Below are 21,901 nucleotides of genomic sequence, written 5' to 3' on the forward strand. Positions count from 1 at the left end.
GCCCCCAAAGTCAGAATCCAATGAGCGTCCCACCACCTCCAGAAAGAGGTGGGCTCCTTACAGAAACCAGAGAGGGAAGCCCAATCCCCCCTCAACTAGCAAGACTACAAAACAATGACATCAGGCTTCCAGTGGGAGGGAGGTTAGCCCACTTTTACGAAATATGGCATCAGTACTTCACAAACCCATGGCTTCTGCACATTGTCCTGGAAGGATACAAAATAGACAGGGGCGTAGCAATAGGGGGTGCAGCGGTAGCGACCGCATCGGGGCCCTTGGACCAGAGGGGCCCCAAAGGGCCCTCCCTCAACTACAGTATTAGCTCTCTATTGGTCCTGTGCTCATAATAATCACTTCTATAGATACTTTGAATAGTGGTAATCATTAACACACTGTTCCCCATTCCCTTCTTGCACCTCTGACACTGTAGTTGCCCTTGGCAGGTTTTGGTGCACCGTATCAATTGCTATGTATAGAGTGCTTGGGGGGGGCCCCATTGTAAAACTTGCATCGGGGCCCACGGCTCCTTAGCTACGCCACTGAAAATAGAGTTCGAAATGTTACCTCCCCAAAGATTCTTTGTCACTCCTCTGCCATTAGGACATACAAAACAACTAGCCCTTCAGGCCGAAGTAAAAATCCTTGCTTCTCAAAAGGGTAATTCGGGAGGTCCCCTCATGTCAAAGGGGTCGGGGGTTTTACTCTCCAGTATTTCTTGTTCCAAAGTCACAAGGAGGCTTTCGCTTCATTCTCAACTTAAAAGGTCTAAACAAGTCAGTAAAGTACAGGAAATTCAGAATGAACAACATTATTTCTGTGATTCATCTTTTACAGAAGGACAGTTTCCTTGCATCTCTGGATCTGAAAGATGCGTACCTGCATATTCCCATTCATCTCTCCTCTCAGCAATTCCTCAGATTTGCAGTCCAGTTGGACGGAAAGGTAAGACATTTTCAATTTAATGCTCTTCCTTTCGGGCTATCCTCTGCGCCCTGGTTGTTTACTAAAGTCATGTCAGAGGTCTTAGCAGTTCTAAGACTGAAGTCTGTTAATGTTATTGCCTATTTGGATGACTTATTGCTTTGGGATTCCTCTGAGAGGTTACTGTATGCCCATTTGGACTCATGTCTCTCATTCCTTCAGTCCCTGGGTTGGCTTGTCAACTGGGAGAAATCCTCTCTGACCCCTTGTCAATCTATGGAATATCTAGGGTTCAACATTGACACTGTTAATGAAAGAATTTTTCTGACTGATAAGAAGATTTCTTCTATACTAAATACTGTTCTTTCTTTTCAGAAATCAAGATCAGTCTCGCTGAGAAGGGCCATGGCCACATTGGGTCACTTAACAGCCTCATTCCCGGCAGTTCAGTGGGGCCAGCTCCACTCAAGGGAATTACAAGTGTGGATTCTAAAGAACTGGAACAGGAGGTCAAGTTCCCTAGACAGGGCGGTGATGATTCCTCACAGTATCAAGGTATCCTTGATGTGGTGGCAGATCAAGAAGCATCTATCCGTGGGTCGTCTCTGGAATTATCCATCTCAGACGACGATAACGACGGATGCCAGTGCGTGGGGATGGGGGGCCCACATGGACTTTCGACCAGCTCAGGGTCAGTGGTCAGACCAGATGAAATCAAGCTCCTCCAACAGCAGGGAGCTCGAAGCAGTATGGCAGGCCTTACAGTTTTTCAGCAGCCAGATCCAGGGCCATCATGTTCTAATAAGATCAGACAACAGCAGTGTGGTGGCTTATGTGAACCGTCAAGGAGGAACAAGGAGTCACCTGCTGTGGTGCCAATCGGGTCGCATTCTCAGATGGGCGGAAGCAAATCTGGAATCGTTGAGGGCAGTCCACTTGAAAGGGACCTCAAATCACCTGGCAGACTTGTTGAGTCGGAAAGCTTTGGATCAGAACGAATGGTCAGTCAATCCTCAGATTCTTCTGGAAATTACATCTCATTGGGGATGTCCGGAGATTATTCGCAAGGAAAGAGAATGCCAGGTGTCGGAAGTTCTGTTCCCTCCACCCGAAAGACAATCCTTGGGCAGTGGACGCCTTCTCAGTGAATTGGGGCTTCCATTTGATGTATGCGTTTCCTCCAATACCTCTGTTATCCAGGGTTTTGAACAAGATTATACAGGACCAAGCACGAGTTATTCTGATTGCGCCATTCTGGCCAAAGAGACCCTGGTTCACGTTACTTCAAGCCTTGAGGGTATCAGAACCAATCTTCCTCCTCATCCGGAGCTTCTGTCTCAGGGGCCATTCTTTCATCAAAATCCGGAGCTTCTGCATCTTACGGCATGGAACCTGAATGGGGATTGTTAAAGGCAAGAGGTTTCTCAGATGAGTTGGCTGGCACTTTAATCCAGAGTAGGAAGAAGGTGACTCGTCAGATCTATCAAAAAACCTGGAAGATCTTTAATGAGTGGTGTGTTGAGAGATCAATGGTCAACAATTCCCTGGTTTCAGTCCTGGAATTTTTACAATCTGGGTTCCAGAAGGGGCTCAGTACCAGCACCCTAAAAGTCCAGACGTCTGCTCTGAGCGTTTTCCTGGAGAGAAGATTAGCCCAGGAGGAGTTGGTTATACGTTTCTTTGAGGCATTAAAGAGAATTAAGCCTGTGGTGAGAACAAGGATACCTCCTTGGGACTTGAATATTGTGTTGCAAGGTTTATGTAAACCTCCATTTGAACCTTTAGAACAAGCATCTGATAAGTTTTTATCCTTAAAGACATCATTCCTCTTGGCAATCACAACCGCAAGAAGATTGGGAGAGTTGCAGGCCCTATCCATAAAAGAGCCGTATTGTGTGGTCTCAGAGGATAGGATCACCCTACGATTGGACATTGCTTTTTTGCCTAAAGTAGTATCTAAGTTTCACAGATCACAAGAATTGTTCATTCCTTCCTTTTGTGATAATCCAGCGAATGACAAAGAAAGGACGCTTCATTGTTTAGATGTTCGAAGATGCTTGCTTCAATACCTGGAAAGGACTAAATCCTGGAGGAAGACCGAGGCAATGTTTGTAATCTTCTCAGGGAATGCCAGGGGAAGTAAAGCTTCTAAACCAACACTTGCAAGATGGATCAAACAAGCGATTACTGAAGCTTATCAAATACAGGGCAGGCAGCTGTCCTTCCCAATAAAAGCACATTCCACGAGAGCTGTATCAACTTCATGGGCAGAGAGGGCAGGAGCCTCGATAGAACAGATATGCAGGGCAGCAACCTGGTCCAGCCAGAACACGTTCGTGAAGCACTATAGGCTTAATGTTTTGGCTAATTCTGACCTATCCTTTGGCAGAAAAGTTCTGCAGGCTGTAGTCCCTCCCTGAATTTATATATCGTGTATATCGTCTCATTAGGGGTGCTGTCTGAGCTGACGTACTGGGAAAGACCAAATTACTTACGGTAACGTCTTTTCCAGTAGTCGCGAAGACAGCACCCCTACAACCCACCCTGGGTAAAAAAAAAAAAAAAAAAAAAAGATTAAAGATTATATGAGCATTATTACGGTGTCCGTGTCTTTTGTATAGAACTGAAGGTAATTGATGACTAATGCCTTATATACTGGGGCCGCCTATTATGCAAATTTAAATCTTTTGCAGATTCCTGTCCGTGTGTTGGAGGGAGACAAGTCTCATTAGGGGTGCTGTCTTCGCGACTACTGGAAAAGACGTTACCGTAAGTAATTTGGTCTTTTTAGAAGCTTCTCATCTTTTACTACCTGTCTCTGGGGCTGCCAGTTTTCATATTAAGCCCACAAAACTCAGTGGAGGCCTTGGAGACCTCTATAAGTAACTAGCCCCCTTCTACACTAGCCAAAACTAAAATCTAATACCTAGTGTTTTAACCACTTCCCGACCGCCCACTACACAGGGGCGGCGGGGAAGTGGAGCCCTGCAGGACGGCCTCACCCACAGAGGCGGCGGTCCATTTAAGGGCATGGGCGGAGCGATCGCGTCATCCGTGACGCGATCCTCCGCCGGCGCCTGTCACCGCTCGCTCGCCGCAACATCCCGCCGGCTATACGGAAGCGCCGGCGGGATGTTAACCCCGCGATCGCCGCATACAAAGTGTATAATACACTTTGTAATGTTTACAAAGTGTATTATACATGCTGCCTCCTGCCCTGGTGGTCCCAGTGTCCGAGGGACCACCAGGGCAGGCTGCAGCCACCCTAGTCTGCACCCAAGCACACTGATTTCTCCCCCCCCTGCCCCAGATCGCCCACAGCACCCATCAGACCCCCCCCTGCCCACCCCCCAGACCCCTGTTTGCACCCAATCACCCCCCTAATCACCCATCAATCACTCCCTGTCACTATCTGTCAACGCTATTTTTTTTTTATCCCCCCCCCCTGCTCCCTGCCCCCTCCTGATCACCCCCCACCCCTCAGATTCTCCCCAGACCCCCCCCCCCCAGACCACCCCCCCCTGTTTACTGTATGCATCTATCCCCCTGATCACCTGTCAATCACCTGTCAATCACCCGTCAATCACCCATCAATCACCCGTCAATCACCCCCTGTCACTGCCACCCATCAATCAGCCCCTAACCTGCCCCTTGCGGGCAATCTGATCACCCCCCCACACCAATAGATCGCCCACAGATCCGACATCAGATCACCTCCCAAATCCATTGTTTACATCTATTCTCTCCTCTAAACACCCACTAATTACCCATCAATCACCCATCAATCACCCCCTATCACCACTTGTCACTTTTACCTATCAGATCAGACCCTAATCTGCCCCTTGCGGGCACCCAATCACCCGCCCACACGCTCAGATTGCCCTCTGACCCCCCCTTATCAATTCACCAGTGCATTAATTACATCTGTTCTTCCCTGTAATAACCCACTGATCACCTGTCAATCACCTGCCAATCACCTATCACCCATCAATCACCCCCTGTCACTGCCACCCATCAATCAGCCCCTAACCTGCCCCTTGCGGGCAATCTGATCACCCACCCACACCATTAGATCGCCCGCAAACCCGCCGTCAGATTACCTCCCAAATGTATCGTTTACATCTGTTATCTTCTCTAAACACCCACTAATTACCCATCAATCACCCCCTATCACCACCTGTCACTGTTACCTATCAGATCAGACCCTAATCTGCCCCTTGCGGGCACCCAATCACCCGCCCACACGCTCAGATTGCCCTCTGACCCCCCCTTATCAATTCACCAGTGCATTAATTACATCTGTTCTTCCCTGTAATAACCCACTGATCACCTGTCAATCACCTGCCAATCACCTATCACCCATCAATCACCCCCTGTCACCCCCTGTCACTGCCACCCATCAATCAGCCCCTAACCTGCCCCTTGCGGGCAATCTGATCACCCACCCACACCATTAGATCGCCCGCAAACCCGCCGTCAGATTACCTCCCAAATGTATCGTTTACATCTGTTATCTTCTCTAAACACCCACTAATTACCCATCAATCACCCCCTATCACCACCTGTCACTGTTACCTATCAGATCAGACCCTAATCTGCCCCTTGCGGGCACCCAATCACCCGCCCACACGCTCAGATTGCCCTCAGACCCCCCCCCCCCCTTATCAATTCGCCAGTGCATTAATTACATCTGTCCTTCCCTGTAATAACCCACTGATCACCTGTCAATCACCTGCCAATCACCTATCACCCATCAATCACCCCCTGTCACTGCCACCCAACAATCAGCCCCTAACCTGCCCCTTGCGGGCAATCTGATCACCCACCCACACCAATAGATCGCCCGCAGATCCGACATCAGATCACCACCCAAGCGCAGTGTTTCCATCTATTCTCTCCTCTAAACACCCACTAATTACCCATCAATCACCCATCAATCACTCCCTATCACCACCTGTCACTGTTACCTATCAGATCAGACCCTAATCTGCCCCTTGCGGGCACCCAATCGCCCGCCTACACGCTCAGATTGCCCTCAGACCCCCCCTTATCAATTCGCCAGTGCAATATTTACATCTGTTCTCCCCTGTAATAACCCACTGATTACCTGTCAATCACCTATCAATCACCCATCAATCACCCCCTGTCACTGCCACCCATCAATCACCCCCTGTCACTGCCACCCATCAATCACCCGCTGTCACTGCCACCCATCAATCAGCCCCTAACCTGCCCCTTGCGGGCAAACTGATCACCCACCCACACCAATAGATCGCCCGCAGATCCGACATCAGATCACCACCCAAGCGCAGTGTTTCCATCTATTCTCTACCCTAAACACCCACTAATTACCCATCAATCACCCCCTGTCACTGCTACCTATCAGATTAGACCCCTATCTGCCCCTAGGGCACTCAATCACCCGCCCACACCCTCAGAATGCCCTCAGACCCCAGCCCTGATCACCTCGCCAGTGCATTGCTTGCATCCATTCCCCCCTCTAATCACACCTTGAGACACCCATCAATCACCTCCTGTCACCCCCTAGCACACCTACCCATCAGATCAGGCCCCAATTTGCCCCGTGTGGGCTCCTGATCACTCGGCCAAACCCTCAGACCCCCTTCCGATCACCTCCCCAGTGCATGGATTGCATCTATTTTCCCCTCTAACCACCCCCTGAGACACCCATCAATCACCTCCTGTCACCCCCCTAGCACTCCTATCCATCAGATCAGGCCCAATACAACCTGTCATCTAAAAGGCCACCCTGCTTATGACCGGTTCCACAAAATTCGCCCCCTCATAGACCACCTGTCATCAAAATTTGCAGATGCTTATACCCCTGAACAGTCATTTTGAGACATTTGGTTTCCAGACTACTCACGGTTTTGGGCCTGTAAAATGCCAGGGCGGTATAGGAACCCCACAAGTGACCCCATTTTAGAAAAAAAAGACACCCCAAGGTATTATGTTAGGTGTATGACGAGTTCATAGAAGATTTAATTTTTTGTCAAAAGTTAGCGGAAATTAATTTTTATTGGTTTTTTTTCACAAAGTGTCATTTTTCACTAACTTGTGACAAAAAATAAAATCTTCTATGAACTCGCCATACACCTAACGGAATACCTTGGGGTGTCTTCTTTCTAAAATGGGGTCACTTGTGGGGTTCCTATACTGCCCTGGCATTTTAGGGGCCCTAAACCGCGAGGAGTAGTCTAGAAAACAAATGCTTCAAAATGACCTGTGAATAGGACGTTGGGCCCCTTAGCGCACCTAGGCTGCAAAAAAGTGTCACACATGTGGTACCGCCGTACTCAGGAAAAGTAGTATAATGTGTTTTGGGGTGTATTTTTACACATACCCATGCTGGGTGGGAGAAATTTCTATGTAAATGGACAATTGTGTGTAAAAAAATCAAACAATTGTCATTTACAGAGATATTTCTCCCACTTAGCATGGGTATGTGTAAAAATACACCCCAAAACGCATTATACTACTTCTCCTGAGTACAGCGGTACCACATGTGTGGCACTTTTTTACACCCTAAGTATGCTAAGGGGCCCAAAGTCCAATGAGTACCTTTAGGATTTCACAGGTCATTTTGCGACATTTGGTTTCAAGACTACTCCTCACGGTTTAGGGCCCCTAAAATGCCAGGGCAGTATAGGAACCCCACAAATGACCCCATTCTAGAAAGAAGACACCCAAAGGTATTCCGTACGGAGTATGGTGAGTTCATAGAAGATTTTATTTTTTGTCACAAGTTAGCGGAAAATGACACTTTGTGAAAAAAAACTATTAAAATCAATTTCCGCTAACTTGTGACAAAAAAATAAAAACTTCTATGAACTCACCATACTCCTAACGGAATACCTTGGGGTGTCTTCTTTCTAAAATGGGGTCATTAGTGGGGTTCCTATACTGCCCTGGCATTTTAGGGGCCCTAAACCGTGAGGAGTAGTCTTGAAACAAAAATGACCTGTGAAATCCTAAAGGTACTCATTGGACTTTGGGCCCCTTAGTGCAGTTAGGGTGCAAAAAAGTGCCACACATGTGGTATCGCCGTACTCGGGAGAAGTAGTACAATGTGTTTTGGGGTGTATTTTTACACATACCCATGCTGGGTGGGAGAAATACCTCTGTAAATGACAATCTTTTGATTTTTTTACACACAATTGTCCATTTACAGAGGTATTTCTCCCACCCAGCATGGGTATGTGTAAAAATACACCCCAAAACACATTGTACTACTTCTCCCGAGTATGGCGATACCACATGTGTGGCACTTTTTTGCACCCTAACTGCGCTAAAGGGCCCAAAGTCCAATGAGTACCTTTAGGATTTCACAGGTCATTTTGCGACATTTGGTTTCAAGACTACTCCTCACGGTTTAGGGCCCCTAAAATGCCAGGGCAGTATAGGAACCCCACAAATGACCCCATTTTAGAAAGAAGACACCCCAAGGTATTCCGTTAGGAGTATGGTGAGTTCATAGAAGATTTTATTTTTTGTCAAAAGTTAGCGGAAATTGATTTTAATTGTGTTTTTTCACAAAGTGTCATTTTCCGCTAACTTGTGACAAAAAATAAAATCTTCTATGAACGCGCCATACTACTAACGGAATACCTTGGGGTGTCTTCTTTCTAAAATGGGGTCATTTGTGGGGTTCCTATACTGCCCTGGCATTTTAGGGGCCCTAAACCGTGAGGAGTAGTCTTGAAACGAAATTTCTCAAAATGACCTGTGAAATCCTAAAGGTACTCATTGGACTTTGGGCCCTTTAGCGCAGTTAGGGTGCAAAAAAGTGCCACACATGTGGTATCGCCGTACTCAGGAGAAGTAGTATAATGTGTTTTGTGGTGTATTTTTACACATACCCATGCTGAGTGGGAGAAATATCTCTGTAAATGGACAATTGTGTGTAAAAAAAATTAACAAATTGTCATTTACAGAGATATTTCTCCCACCCAGCATGGGTATGTGTAAAAATACACCCCAAAACACATTATACTACTTCTCCTGAGTACGGCAATACCACATGTGTGGCACTTTTTTGCAGCCTAACTGCGCTAAGGGGTCCAAAGTCCAATGAGCACCTTTAGGCTTTACAGGGGTGCTTACAATTTAGCACCCCCCAAAATGTCAGGACAGTAAACACACCCCACAAATGATCCCATTTTGGAAAGTAGACCCTTCAAGGTATTCAGAGAGGGGCATGGTGAGTCCGTGGCAGATTTCATTTTTTTTTGTCGCAAGTTAGAAGAAATGGAAACTTTTTTTTTTTTTTTTTTCCTCACAAAGTGTCATTTTCCGCTTACTTGTGACAAAAAATAATATCTTCTATGAACTCACTATGCCTCTCAGTGAATACTTTGGGATGTCTTCTTTCCAAAATGGGGTCATTTGGGGGGTATTTATACTATCCTGGAATTCTAGCCCCTCATGAAACATGACAGGGGGTCAGAAAAGTCAGAGATGCTTGAAAATGGGAAAATTCACTTTTGGCACCATAGTTTGTAAACGCTATAACTTTTACCCAAACCAATAAATATACACTGAATGGTTTTTTTTTAATCAAAAACATGTTTGTCCACATTTTTCGCGCTGCATGTATACAGAAATTTTACTTTATTTGAAAACTGTCAGCACAGAAAGTTAAAAAAATCATTTTTTTGCCAAAATTCATGTCTTTTTTGATGAATATAATAAAAAGTAAAAATCGCAGGAGCAATCAAATAGCATCAAAAGAAAGCTTTATTAGTGACAAGAAAAGGAGCCAAAATTCATTTAGGTGGTAGGTTGTATGAGCGAGCAATAAACCGTGAAAGCTGCAGTGGTCTGAATGGAAAAAAAGTGGCCGGTCCTTAAGGGGGGTAAAGCCCTAGGTCCTCAAGTGGTTAATTCACCTTCACTGCAGAGGTTTATCTCCTGTTGTGTAGTTAGCAAGAAAGACAATTCCAGTGCAAAGCTAATAAGAGGTTCTCTGTCTACTATATACAGATAGACCCCCATAATAATAATAAGAAAACAACTTTACTATCTGACTAAATTTTGTTGTTATGCTTGCAGAGGTTGTTGCCCATGTGAAAACCTCTAGTGCTAAATAATAAGACATTGATTGGCTGCCTAGATTTTGACCTCAAGCTTTGGGGTATAATCAGGGCCTCTTCTATACTTTTTGCTGCCGGGAAACTTATGTGAATGCGGCCACACCCCGATTTGGAATGTTTGCACAGCACGCGACAATTTACTCTGCTTCATTTAAAGTTCTCACATGACATGCTGCAGCTCTACACAATCACAGGCTGCTGCGAGTCTGTGACAAAAACGGCTCACCCTCAGCCACTCCATTCCTCCTCAGGAAGGTACCCACAGTACAAAAATGCTGCTCATGATATCTCTGTGCCTGATGCAAATGTTTCACCTTGCTTCATGAGAGAACCGGCCCTGGTTATATTCACGTATGGGCCTATTTCCACTAGCATATTTTGCTTTTTACATCTGAATTCACATATGTGAATTGAATGTGATTTGCTTGCATTTTTATTGCACATTTTCGTGTCCCATTTTTAAATCTCCATAACAACATGACATCATTGGAGCTACACAGGAAAAAACATGTTAGATGGGAAAACAAATGCAAAAATGTGCATTGAAAACGAGAAAATTCGTATTCGCATGCAGGACCATTGACTTTCAGTAATTACGAATCGCATGGAGAGCAGTGCGTGGTGCGGAAATCTTTAATATGCAGTCCAATTTTTTTCTGAATGGCATTTGGAAAAACGTATTCAGAATCAGAATCCTTTATTTCGCCAAGCATAATAGGGTTATACTCTGAATTGGATTTGGCACGATACATCGCTCAAAAAAAAAAGAAAGAAGACATACATAAAGGGTACACAGCATGCAGGAACATCAAGCAGAGGAACAACGATAACCATTTACAGTGTTCGTTCAGGACAGATCATCCTGTGGTTCCTGTCCGCCCTCAGATCCTGTCTTACGTAGAGTTAGTCAGACTTGGGGGACGGACAGATCAGTTCAGCAGTGTCACAGCTCGGATCGTGATCCGTGATGGGGTTGTACTGCTGATGGGAGTATTTGGAGGGAGTTTAGGAGGCTGAAAGCCGAGGGGAAGAATGCATTCATGTGCCTCGCAGTCCTTGTTGAGATGTCCCGAAGCCTCCGGCCCAATGGGAGCAGGTTAAAGTAGCGGTTTCCTGGGTGGGAATGGTCGTTTGCCATCCTCAGTGCCCTAGATTGCAGCCTTGAGTTGTGTAGGTGGGCAAGTGAGGGGAGGGGTCTCCCAATAATCCTCTCCGCCACCCTGATGACCCTCTGCAGTTTGCACTTGTCGTTATCATTGGCGCCATTATGCCAGACCAGGATGGAGGAGCAGAGAATCGATTCAATGGTGGCGGTGTAGAAGCTTGTTAGGACCTCCTGGGCCATGCCAAATTTCTGCAGTTGGCATAGGAAGTAGAGCCTCTGCTGGGCTTTCCGCTGGATAGCAGTGATGTTGTCTCTCCAGCTGAGGTCATTGGAGATGGTGGTCCCCAAAAGACGAGCGCATGTTACTCTCGCAACTTCCATGCCGTCGATGAAGATGGGAGGTGGGGTGGAAGCAGCCTTCCTGAAGTCTATGATCAGCTCAACAGTTTTTGTCGTGTTTAGCACTAGACTGTTCATCTTACACCACTGGCAGATTCTCTCCACCTGCTGACAGTACTCCTGGACATTATCCTTGGTGACCAGGCCGACAATGGAGGTGTCATCGGCGAACTTTATGTCTTTAACAGAGTCTGCCTCGGATCTGCAGTTGTTCGTGTAGAGGAAGAACAGCAGTGGTGACAGGACACAGCCCTGTGGTGCGCCAGTGTTTGTCGTCACTACCCCTGAGTGGATATTGCCCAACTTGACGACTTGTGTCCTGTTGGTGAGAAAGTCTGTGATCCACAGGCGTAGGCCGGGATGGACACCAAGTGCAGTTAGATCATCCTGGAAGATGCGTGGGCAGATGGTATTAAAGGCCGAGCTAAAGTCCAGGAGTAGTATTCTGGCATACACATCTGGTTTGTCAAGGTGATCATAGATGAGCTCCAGGCATATGTTTATGGCATCGTCCGTGGACCTGTTTGCCCTGTAGGCGAACTGGTAGGGGTCGAGGAGGGGCAGGGTGGAGAGTTTCAGGATGGATAGGACCACACGCTCCAGGGTTTTCATTATGACGGACGTCAGTGCCACAGGTCTGAAGTTGTTAAGGTCGGAAACACCCTGCTTCTTGGGGACCGGTATGATAGTGGAGCAAGTTGCTGAGAGCAGGTTTTCAGGCAGACAGGGGACACGCCGTCGGGGCCAGAGGCTTTCCTGGTGTTAAGTGATGACAGGGGGCGCAGGACCTCGGTCTCTTCCACCACCAAGGGGGGGGGGGGGGGGGGAGTTGGTCTGTGGCTTCGTTTGTAAGGCCCGGAGGGGGAGTAGTTGTTGCTAGGTGCTCCCCAGGTGACCCTCAAACCTGCAGTAGAATTTACTATACTAAGATCTTCCGCTAGTCCAGTGCTGGGTGGTGCCTGTTGGGGGTGAGGCTTGTAGTTTGTGGCAGCCTTTAGCCCTTTCCATACAGCCCGTGGGTCATTTGAGCGCAGGTTGTGCCGCAACTTCTCAGCGTACTCCTTTTTGGCGGCTTTCAGTTCTCGCTTAAGGTCGTTTCTCGCCCTCCTGTAATCCTCTTGGTTGCCGGATCTGTGTGCCGCCTCTTTGTGCCTCCGCAGTTGCCGTAGTTTGTTGGAGAACCACGGCTTGTTATTCGGGTAGACCTTGAAGGACCTGGATGGTACACAGGAGTCCTCACAGAACCTGATGTATGAGGCAACGTTATCTGCCCAATCGTCCAAGTTTGGCGCTTCCAGGGCCTTCCAGTCTGTGCAGTCAAAACAGGCCTGGAGTCGGAGCTTGGCCTCGTCTGACCACACTTTAGTGTACTTGAGGGTTGGTTTTGCCGATTCCAGACGCCTCCTGTAAGTTGGGATGAGACGTATGATACAGTGGTCTGAGGAGCCAAGAGCCGCTCCTGGCACCGCCTTGTATGCATCTTTAAGTGCAGTGTAGCAGTGGTCGAGGGTGTTCGGGCCCCTGGTGGGGCATGCTACATGTTGATGATAGCGTGGCAACTCCTGGCGAAGGTTGGCCCTGTTAAAATCGCCCATGACGATGAACAGAGAGTCTGGGAGGGACGTCTCCCACTGTGAGATGGTCTCGCTGAGGGCCCGCAGGGCGGATTTGGCCTCAGCATCAGGGGGTATGTACACTCCGACGAGGACATAAGAGGAAAACTCCCTTGGCGAGTATGTCGGCCTGCAGTTTATGAGTAGTAGTTCAAGGTCGGGGGAGCACTTCCTGGCGAGCACTGCCGTGGTGGGGCACCATGAGGAGCTGATGTAAAAACAGATGCCACCACCCCTTTTTTTCCCGGAGAGAGCCGGGTCACGGTCCACTCGGATAAGGTTAAAGCCAGGGAGATGGAGGGCAACCTCAGGGAACCTCAGGGAAAGGACTCCATTGAATTGCATTGGTTTCAGTATTAATGCAAAAAATTTCATTGCAATTTTGCACAGTGAAAAAAGGGCCCTTATGCTGAGAACACACATTTCGCTTTTGCAGAAGAATCGTTCCGATAGATGCTTTCGATGGATAAATTCCTTCATGTCCGAGTCTCCGTTCGATTGTTTTCCACTCGATTTCTCAAAGAAGTGAATGGAAAAAAAGATAGGAAAAATGAGCGGAAGATAAGAGAATCGAGCAGAGAATCAATCGAGCAGAGAATCGATCGAGCGAAGAATCGATCGAGCGAAGAATCGACCATAAAAACGTATTGTATGTTCCCAGCATTACTCCAGTAAAAGGTGGCCCAGTGGCAAGACTCATTCCCTTTTACACAATGCATATTGTGTGACTGTCCTGCTGGTCCTTTGCCTCTAGTACATCAAACAACTGACCTAAAATGGAACAAGCAGATCAGGTGTTCTAACAAAAGTCTGACCATATGATCTGCATACTTGTTTCAGACTAGCAATTTAGACAATGACGACGCCAGAAAGATCAGCAAGACAGCCAGGCATTGTTTAAAAGGGGGGGGGGGGGGGGGGGGAAGATGATCAGCCTCCATATCTCTCTCACTACAGGGTCATTTTAAGTTATGCACACAGAATTTTATGATCAAAGACAATGGTGATGGCCTTTCCTTCAGTGTACTGCTAAGCTGGATAATATTCACCTGGCCGCCATTGTATTTGCAGGGGTTAGCTGTAATTGTAAATCTGGTCCTCCCCCTCCCTAGATTAAAAGATGTTGCTCAAAGGAGAACAGAGCACTACATCTGTGCACTGATCAAAGGGCTCTTTACTGTTTAAAGGGGTTCTGTGGGGGTTTCTGAGGAGAAAAACTGCCACTTACCTGGGGCTTCTATCAGCCCCCTGCAGCGGTAATGTCCCATGCCGTCCTGCTCCCATGTCACACAGACGAATAATGCGCACTGCCGCGCCTCCGCTCGCGTCATCTGTGGCTTACTGCGCAGGCGCAGTACAACGGTTTCTTGTACTGCGCTTGCGCAGTAAGTTCCCGATGACGCAGGCGGAAGCAAGCGGGTGCACGGCCACTGTAGTGCAGCCGTAGTTGGAACCCATGCCGTGCTAGACCGGGGCCGGCAGGGGAGAACGGCAGATGGGAGGAGGACGGCGTGGGACATTACCGCTGCAGGGGGCTGATAGAAACCCAAGGAAAGTGTCTGTTTTTCTCCTCAGAAACTCCCCACAGAACTCCTTTAAACTTCCTGTCGGGACAGGAAGAGTGAAGCATGCCGGAGACCAGACCAGAGCGGAGAAGACAGCGGAGACCTGGGGAGTCGCGCCAGCGGAGCAGGTAATGTATTGCAGCTGTATTGCGTCGGTCGTCGGGCACTCGAACGCTGCTAGCTCCCTACCCGCGGGCGATCGACGGTAATTTCCCGCATGGAGCGATCGACGAGATCAATCTATTTCGGGACGAAATAGATCGATATTTAGCGTGTAGCGTGAGCGATGTGACAGCAGATTCGATCCCAGTGATCGAAAATGCTGTCGATCGGCAGGGAATCGGCCTAGTGTATGGCCAGCTTTATTCTTCATGTGTAGCGTGGTGAAGGTCAACACACTAAAAATGTCAAAGCACACAGTAACGCACTGTCAGTAATTGACTGTTCAACAGGTGTTCTAAGTCAACCAGCAATGAGAAAGCTCATATCATACCCATGTCTTCTTCCAGCCCTCCATGATGTTGCTGTGCTCATTAACAGCGCTCTTCCATCTTGAAAGCTCATTTGACCAGCCGTGATTTAATGTACCTAGATATAAACATGGGATTTAAAATCTGTTCCACTCAGAAGGTTCACATGTTTTTCTTCCCACACAATGCTGCTTGTGTTATACAGTCATTCAAGTCATCAGATAAAGTAATATGGTCTTTTAATCTCCATAGCCAAGCTCTCTATCTCTCTCTGTACACAAATGCATTCCATGTAGTAGAGAGCAGGGCCGGGACCAGGTCCACCACTAACAGAGGCTGAGCTGCCCGCGCCCCCCCCCCCCCCCCATCGGCCACAACTATGTCACGGATATGGATTCATGGCCAGTCTCTCCCAGTTAATGTTCCTCTTTACAGGGTGTTGTACATAGAGAGCTGCTCCATAGGACTGGATTTGGCTTGCATTATTATTATTTAGTATTTGTATAGCGCCAACATCTTATGCAGCGCTGTAAAGAGTATATTGACAACTGTCCCTCAGAGGAGCTCACAATCTAATCCCTACCACAGCCATAGGTCTATGTATGTATCATGTAGTGCATCGTAGTCTAGGACCAATTTTTAGGGGAAAGCCAAGCGTACATACAGTAGAAATAGATCAGCGGGGAGCGCGGTCACAACGCTGCCAGGACTGCACAATGGAGGGGGACCCAAACACAAATCTATATTTTTCTGTGACTGCAAGCCTTGGATATCCTTTAAAGGACAACTGTAGATAGAGGTATGCATACAGTAATTATCAGTTGTAGAGATCACTTGAAGTCTTTTTGTTGCTATTGGTCTTTAGGTAGCCAGGTATAGGTGCCCCCAGTATAGGTATCCAGGTATGGGTGTCCCCAGTATAGGTAGCCAGGAAATAGGTGCCCCCTGTATATCTCACCAGGTATAGGGGCCCCCAGTATAGGTATCCAGGTATGGGTGTCCCCAGTATAGGTAGCCAGGAAATAGGTGCCCCCTGTATATCTCACCAGGTATAGGGGCCCCCAGTATAGGTATCCAGGTATGGGTGTCCCCAGTATAGGTAGCCAGGAAATAGGTGCCCCCTGTATATCTTGCCAGGTATAGGGGCCCCCAGTTTTCATTCTGACATTTCATATTCTCCTACATCTTCAAAACATACCAATAAGTCAACTGGTTTTCCCCAAGCAATCCTATACTGAAAATATTAGACTATAACTATGGTAGAAATTATACTGTGAGCTACTTTGGAGACAGTCAGTGACATGACTATGTACTCTATAAAGTGCTGCAGAAGATGTCAGTGCTATATAAATAAATAATAATAATATGGTAGGACATTAGACTAGCTGGTAGAGATTAGATAGTGAGCTCATTAGAACAGTCAGTCACATTATTATGTACTCTGTAAAGTGCTGCGAGTGATGACTGCGACAAAACCCCTGGCACTGACAAAACCCCTGGCACTGTTCCCCCAAGTGTTTAAATGTGCCCCCACATGTGCATTTATACACTACCTGTCCTGTGTCACTGCGCAGTGCCCATCAGTCTTCAGCTTCTTCCTCTTCCATTTGTGGTCCACATGCCACCAGCATATAGTGTGTGACGTGATGTTACGCATGCCAAATGCCAGCGGCGTGGGAAGCGCAAATGAAGAAACAGGAAGCCGAAGATGGGTGGGCAGCATAGGACAGGTTATGTATAAATACACACATGGGGGGCACATTTATACACTAGGGGGTGGCAGCGGATGCAGCAGACGCAGGGGACTCTGCTGATTCCAGATTGATTTCAGCATGAAATTGATCGGGAATCGGTCTGCAGTGTATGGGCAGCAGACAGATCTCTCTCTCTAATCAGATTCGATCAGAGAGAGATTTGTCTCTTGGTGGAATCTGCCCATCATTGCTAGATGTATGGCTGCCTTTACTCTAGCATGGCAGCATTTGGACCCTGCAGTCATTCGTGTAAGTCCAGGTCCCTATCAGTACTGGGAGTGGAGGGGGTAGGGGGACGTACAGAAGGCTGAATGGCTTTACACCCAGTCTCCCTGCTCTCACTTCCACAGCACAGGTTTAGAATGCAGAAGGGGAGCCGAGGGCTGCTCTCTCTCACACACACACCACACATACTTTTCCCCTTCCCCTTAGAATTTCATCCTCCATTGGCCAGCCATGCTTGACTGGGCTGGCTTCCTGAATTACTACTCCATCCTGGGAGTGCAGCAGCCGGTCAGAGCAGGGACAAGGTCCTCCAGCGCTCAAGGTTGAGACACCAAAGTGCGCCCCACCCCATCCCTCCCACCAGTCACACACTGATTAATATTAGGATAAGATTCACCCCAGGGGCCCAAACTCCCCCCAACACCTTAACCTCTAGTTACTTGGCTTGCAGTCACAGCCATGTATCCCCTTCTCTTTTTTCTCTTTGCTTCAAACACAAAAGGGGAATGATAGCTGAGTGAGTTGTTCCCTCCCCTGCTACACTGCGCCCTGAGGCTGACGCCTCTCCCGCCTCTGCCTTGGCCCTGCACCGGTGGATGCCTTATCAGTCCGCCGACAGCGCGTTCACACGTGCTACTGTCGGCTGATCGTCCACCCAGTCGTTGCTGGTGGTACACCTTTAGTCTACACTCCTTATCAGAGGCAGAGCAGATGCAGTCTTTAGAACAACTGTGTTGAGAACTACTGATGGGCTCACAAGTAGTTACCTACTCTAATTCATGATTCAAATGAGGCTTAACTGCCTCAGCTGTGTGCATGGGAGACAGGGGGTTAATTACCCAGAATTCCGTCGGCTTCTATGCATCCCAAACGTCTTGCACCCGGCCTATGGGATGCATTGCAAGACTCACTAGGAGGAAGTGTGCAGTATTGAGTCTTGCAATGCGTCCCGTAGGCCGCGTGCAAGATGTTTGGGGTGCATAGAAGCAGAAGGAATTCTGGGTAATTAACCCCCATCTCCCATGCACACAGCTGAGGCAATTAAGCCTCATTTGAATCACGAATTAGGTAGGTAACTACTCGTGAGCCCATCACTACAGATAACTTCCTCTCTTCGCACCCCTAGTTGTCCGCATCTCAGGACAAGGGAAGAAAGAAAATTTTTTTAAAAAAAAAACCTTTTCCAGGCCTGCCTGTAGATTGAACTGCCTTTGAAAGCACCCCATTCTGACCTGCACTCAGAGGCAGGAGCCTCTCAGGCCTCTGTGTCGGCCCAGCCCTGGTAGAGAGCTGCCTACACAATCTGTTCATAGTATTCAAAATCTGTTGGCCCTCATACTACAAGGGAGGTGGTAAAATTGGCCAGCAATTGGCCAATCAAAATTGGATGTTTACCCACCTAAAGTCTGGTACACACTTTCCATTATAATTGAAAAATCACTGCCCAATTTTGCCACCTCCATGTAGTACGACAGCTTACCTACACAACCCGATCATAATATTCAGTATCTGTTTGCCTTTATACTACATGGAGGTGGTAAAATTGGTCAGTGATTGGCCAATTATAATTGAAAGTGTGTACAGGGCTTCAGGCTTTGTGCACACACCAGATGGTTTGTGGCTGAGGAGGCTGTGAGAACGTCAGAGGAAGTCTCCCCAGGAACAGCAGCAGCAGAAGCGGTACAGCCATTTATAAAACCACCCTGGGTCTCCTGCCACCACTTACAACAATCACTGGTAGTGCTGAAACAGATTCAGTGTTCATAGGAAATATTTTGGATTAAAAATAGTTTTATTGCATTAACAAGGTAAAATAAAATAAGAAGAGAAAGAAAGGTTTCTCTGGTCAAGATCTGTTTAAGGGGTATGACAGGTTGATGCTGCAGAACTATCATTAAGCAATCCTAGATTTACCTGACATACTTTCTTTCCTATCTAGTGACCACACAGAACTGAGTAATTGGGTAAATGTACAGACAGTGCTGATTAACATAAAAGTCTCAAGTCAATGCGGCTTTCATCACTAACAAGCACTGCTGTTATTGGTCTGAGTAATGCAGACATGACACACATAAGTGCCGCTGAGCCATGTACTTAATTCCTGGCAATAATCTTGAGGCTTGAGTAATTAAGTTATTGAATGATTGTGTGAAGTCCCACCATAGGGCTGAGGAGGAGGGATTGCTGACAGATACAGGAATCTACAGGTACAACTGCATGCTAACTCCAGTGTTTTAGTAAAGTCAAATCACAGCTGATTATAGTGTACTAGCTGAAGACCTGGCATTGCCCCGGGATGTATTGGCTGTTATTGGCACTGCTACTTTTTCTAACCTTGACACACAGTCATTCAATGACCAAGTTTGTGAGCATTGAGGTCCTTGGCATCAATAATGTGAGAATGGAATTTGTTTATCAATCAATGAATTTAAAGAATTTGAACCAGTCCGATTACACGAGTGGTACTCCCTGGTGACTAATAAATAGGGTATGTATACTGCTAAGTAGAGCGGGGCCGAACCTCCGATTTTCGGTTCGCGAACTTCCGCGGAACGTTCGGTTCGCGTAAAACTTCGCGAACCGCAATAGACTTCAATGGGGATGCGAACTTTGAAAAAAAAAAAATTATGCTGGCCACAAAAGTGATGGAAAAGATGTTTCAAGGGGTCTAACACCTGGACCCCCAGGTGGAGGAGTGGGATACATGCCAAAAGTCCCCGGGAAAAATCTGGATTTGACGCAAAGCAGCGTTTTAAGGGCAGAAATCACATTGAATGCTAAATGACAGGCCTAAAGTGCTTTAAAACATCTTGCATGTGTATACATCAATCAGGTAGTGTAATTAAGGTACTGCTTCACACTGACACACCAAACTCACCGTGTAACGCACCGCAAACAGCTGTTTGTGTAGTGACGGCCGTGCTGGACTGGTGCGCACCATGGCGAGAGTGCAGGTTTTGGTGGCTTTACAGCCCATATGGTTGCCTGGCTGATGTAGCTGAATGACAGAACAGTGACTGTCCAGCTGATCAAATTTGGTCTGACCACAATGAAGCAACGACCTTATTATCGTGGGTGTGCCCCCCGAGACACTCATCTAGGCGCCGGTCATTGCTTCATTGTGATACGCAAGCCCCTTCACCACGGCAAGGTAATGATCACGAAGGGGAATAGGCGCATGTACATGCCTTTTCTTTTGTTGTTGCAGCTGCCCGCAGTGCAGCCAGAAAAATTAGGCAGTCATGTACACGCACCAGAAATATTATTACAGCGGCCGCTGCTAGCAGCGGCCTAAAAATTTCTGCAATCCGCCTGGAGTCCCGGACCCTGTTGGTGGTGGCGGAGAAGGTAGTCAAGCGGCCTGCAGGCAGACATGCTGTGTGGTGGGACTGGGAGCGACTTAGTCTTCTTGGGGCAGGCCAGGCAGCCAGTCACACGGCGGGCAGGCAGAGATGCTGTGTGTGCGGGGACTGACTTAGTCTTGGGGCGGGCAGCAGCCCTCCGGGATCCATGCCTCATTCATTTTGATAAAGGTGAGGTACTTAACAGTTTTGTGACTTAGGCGACTTCTCTTCTCAGTGACAATGCCTCCAGCTGCGCTGAAGGTCCTTTCTGACAGGACGCTTGCGGCAGGGCAGGAGAGAAGTTGGATGGCAAATTGGGACAGCTCTGGCCACAGGTCAAGCCTGCGCACCCAGTAGTTCAAGGGTTCCTCATCGCTGTTCACAGCAGTGTCTACATCCACACTTAAGGCCAGGTAGTCGGCTACCTGCCGTTCCAGGCGTTGGTGGAGGGTGGATCCGGAAGGGCTACGGCGAGGCGTTGGACTAAAGAACGTCCGCATGTCCGACATCACCATAAGATCGCTGGAGCGTCCTGTCTTTGACTGCGTGGACACGGGAGGAGGATTAGTGGCAGTGGTACCTTGCTGGCGTTGTGCTGTCACATCACCCTTAAAGGCATTGTAAAGCATAGTTGACAGCTTGTTCTGCATGTGCTGCATCCTTTCCACCTTCAGGTGAGTTGGTAACAGGTCCGCCACTTTGTGCCTGTACCGAGGGTCTAGTAGTGTGGCCACCCAGTACAGCTCATTCCCCTTGAGGTTTTTTATACGGGGGTCCCTCAACAGGCAGGACAGCATAAAAGACGACATCTGCACAAAGTCGGATCCAGATGTACCATCCATCTCCTCTTGCTCTTCCTCAGTGACGTCACGTAAGTCAACCTCCTCCCCCCAGCCGCGAACAATACCACGGGAAGGTTGAGCAGCACAAGCCCCCTGCGACGCCTGCTGCGGTTGTTCTCCTGCCGCCGTCCCCTCCTCCTCCTCCCCCAAAGAAACACCTTGCTCATCATCCTCTGAGTCTGACTCGTCTTCTGCACACGACTTCTCTTCTTCCTCCTCCTCCCCCCTCTGTGCTGCCGCAGGTGTTGAGGAAACAGCTGGGTCTGATGAAAATTGGTCCCATGCTTGTTCCTGCCGTAACTGTTCCTGGTCACGCTCATTCGCAGCTTCATCCGCCACTCTACGCACAGCACGCTCCAAGAAGTAAGCGTAGGGAATCAAGTCGCTGATGGTGCCTTCACTGCGGCTCACCAGGTTGGTCACCTCCTCAAACAGCCGCATGAGCCTGCATGCATTTCTCATCAGTGTCCAGTTGTCAGGCCAGAACATCCCCATCTTCCCAGACTGTTTCATTCTACTGTAGTTGTAGAGGTACTGGGTGACGGCTTTC

The 21,901-nt window shown here is 47.9% G+C and overlaps 1 protein-coding gene across 1 annotated transcript in view; it reads right to left on the reverse strand.

The window, feature by feature from the left end:
• The window catches only part of SEMA4D (semaphorin 4D), a 156,935-nt gene that overhangs the window by 7,875 nt on the left and 127,159 nt on the right, over positions 1-21,901 (reverse strand). Inside the window, exon 18 of the mRNA XM_068237885.1 lies at positions 15,210-15,304. Coding sequence (XP_068093986.1) covers positions 15,210-15,304 — 95 coding nt within the window. The remainder of the gene's footprint in view (positions 1-15,209; positions 15,305-21,901) is intronic.

Source organism: Hyperolius riggenbachi, chromosome 1, assembly GCF_040937935.1.
Source record: "Hyperolius riggenbachi isolate aHypRig1 chromosome 1, aHypRig1.pri, whole genome shotgun sequence".
In the NCBI taxonomy this organism is placed as follows: Eukaryota; Metazoa; Chordata; class Amphibia; order Anura; family Hyperoliidae; genus Hyperolius; species Hyperolius riggenbachi.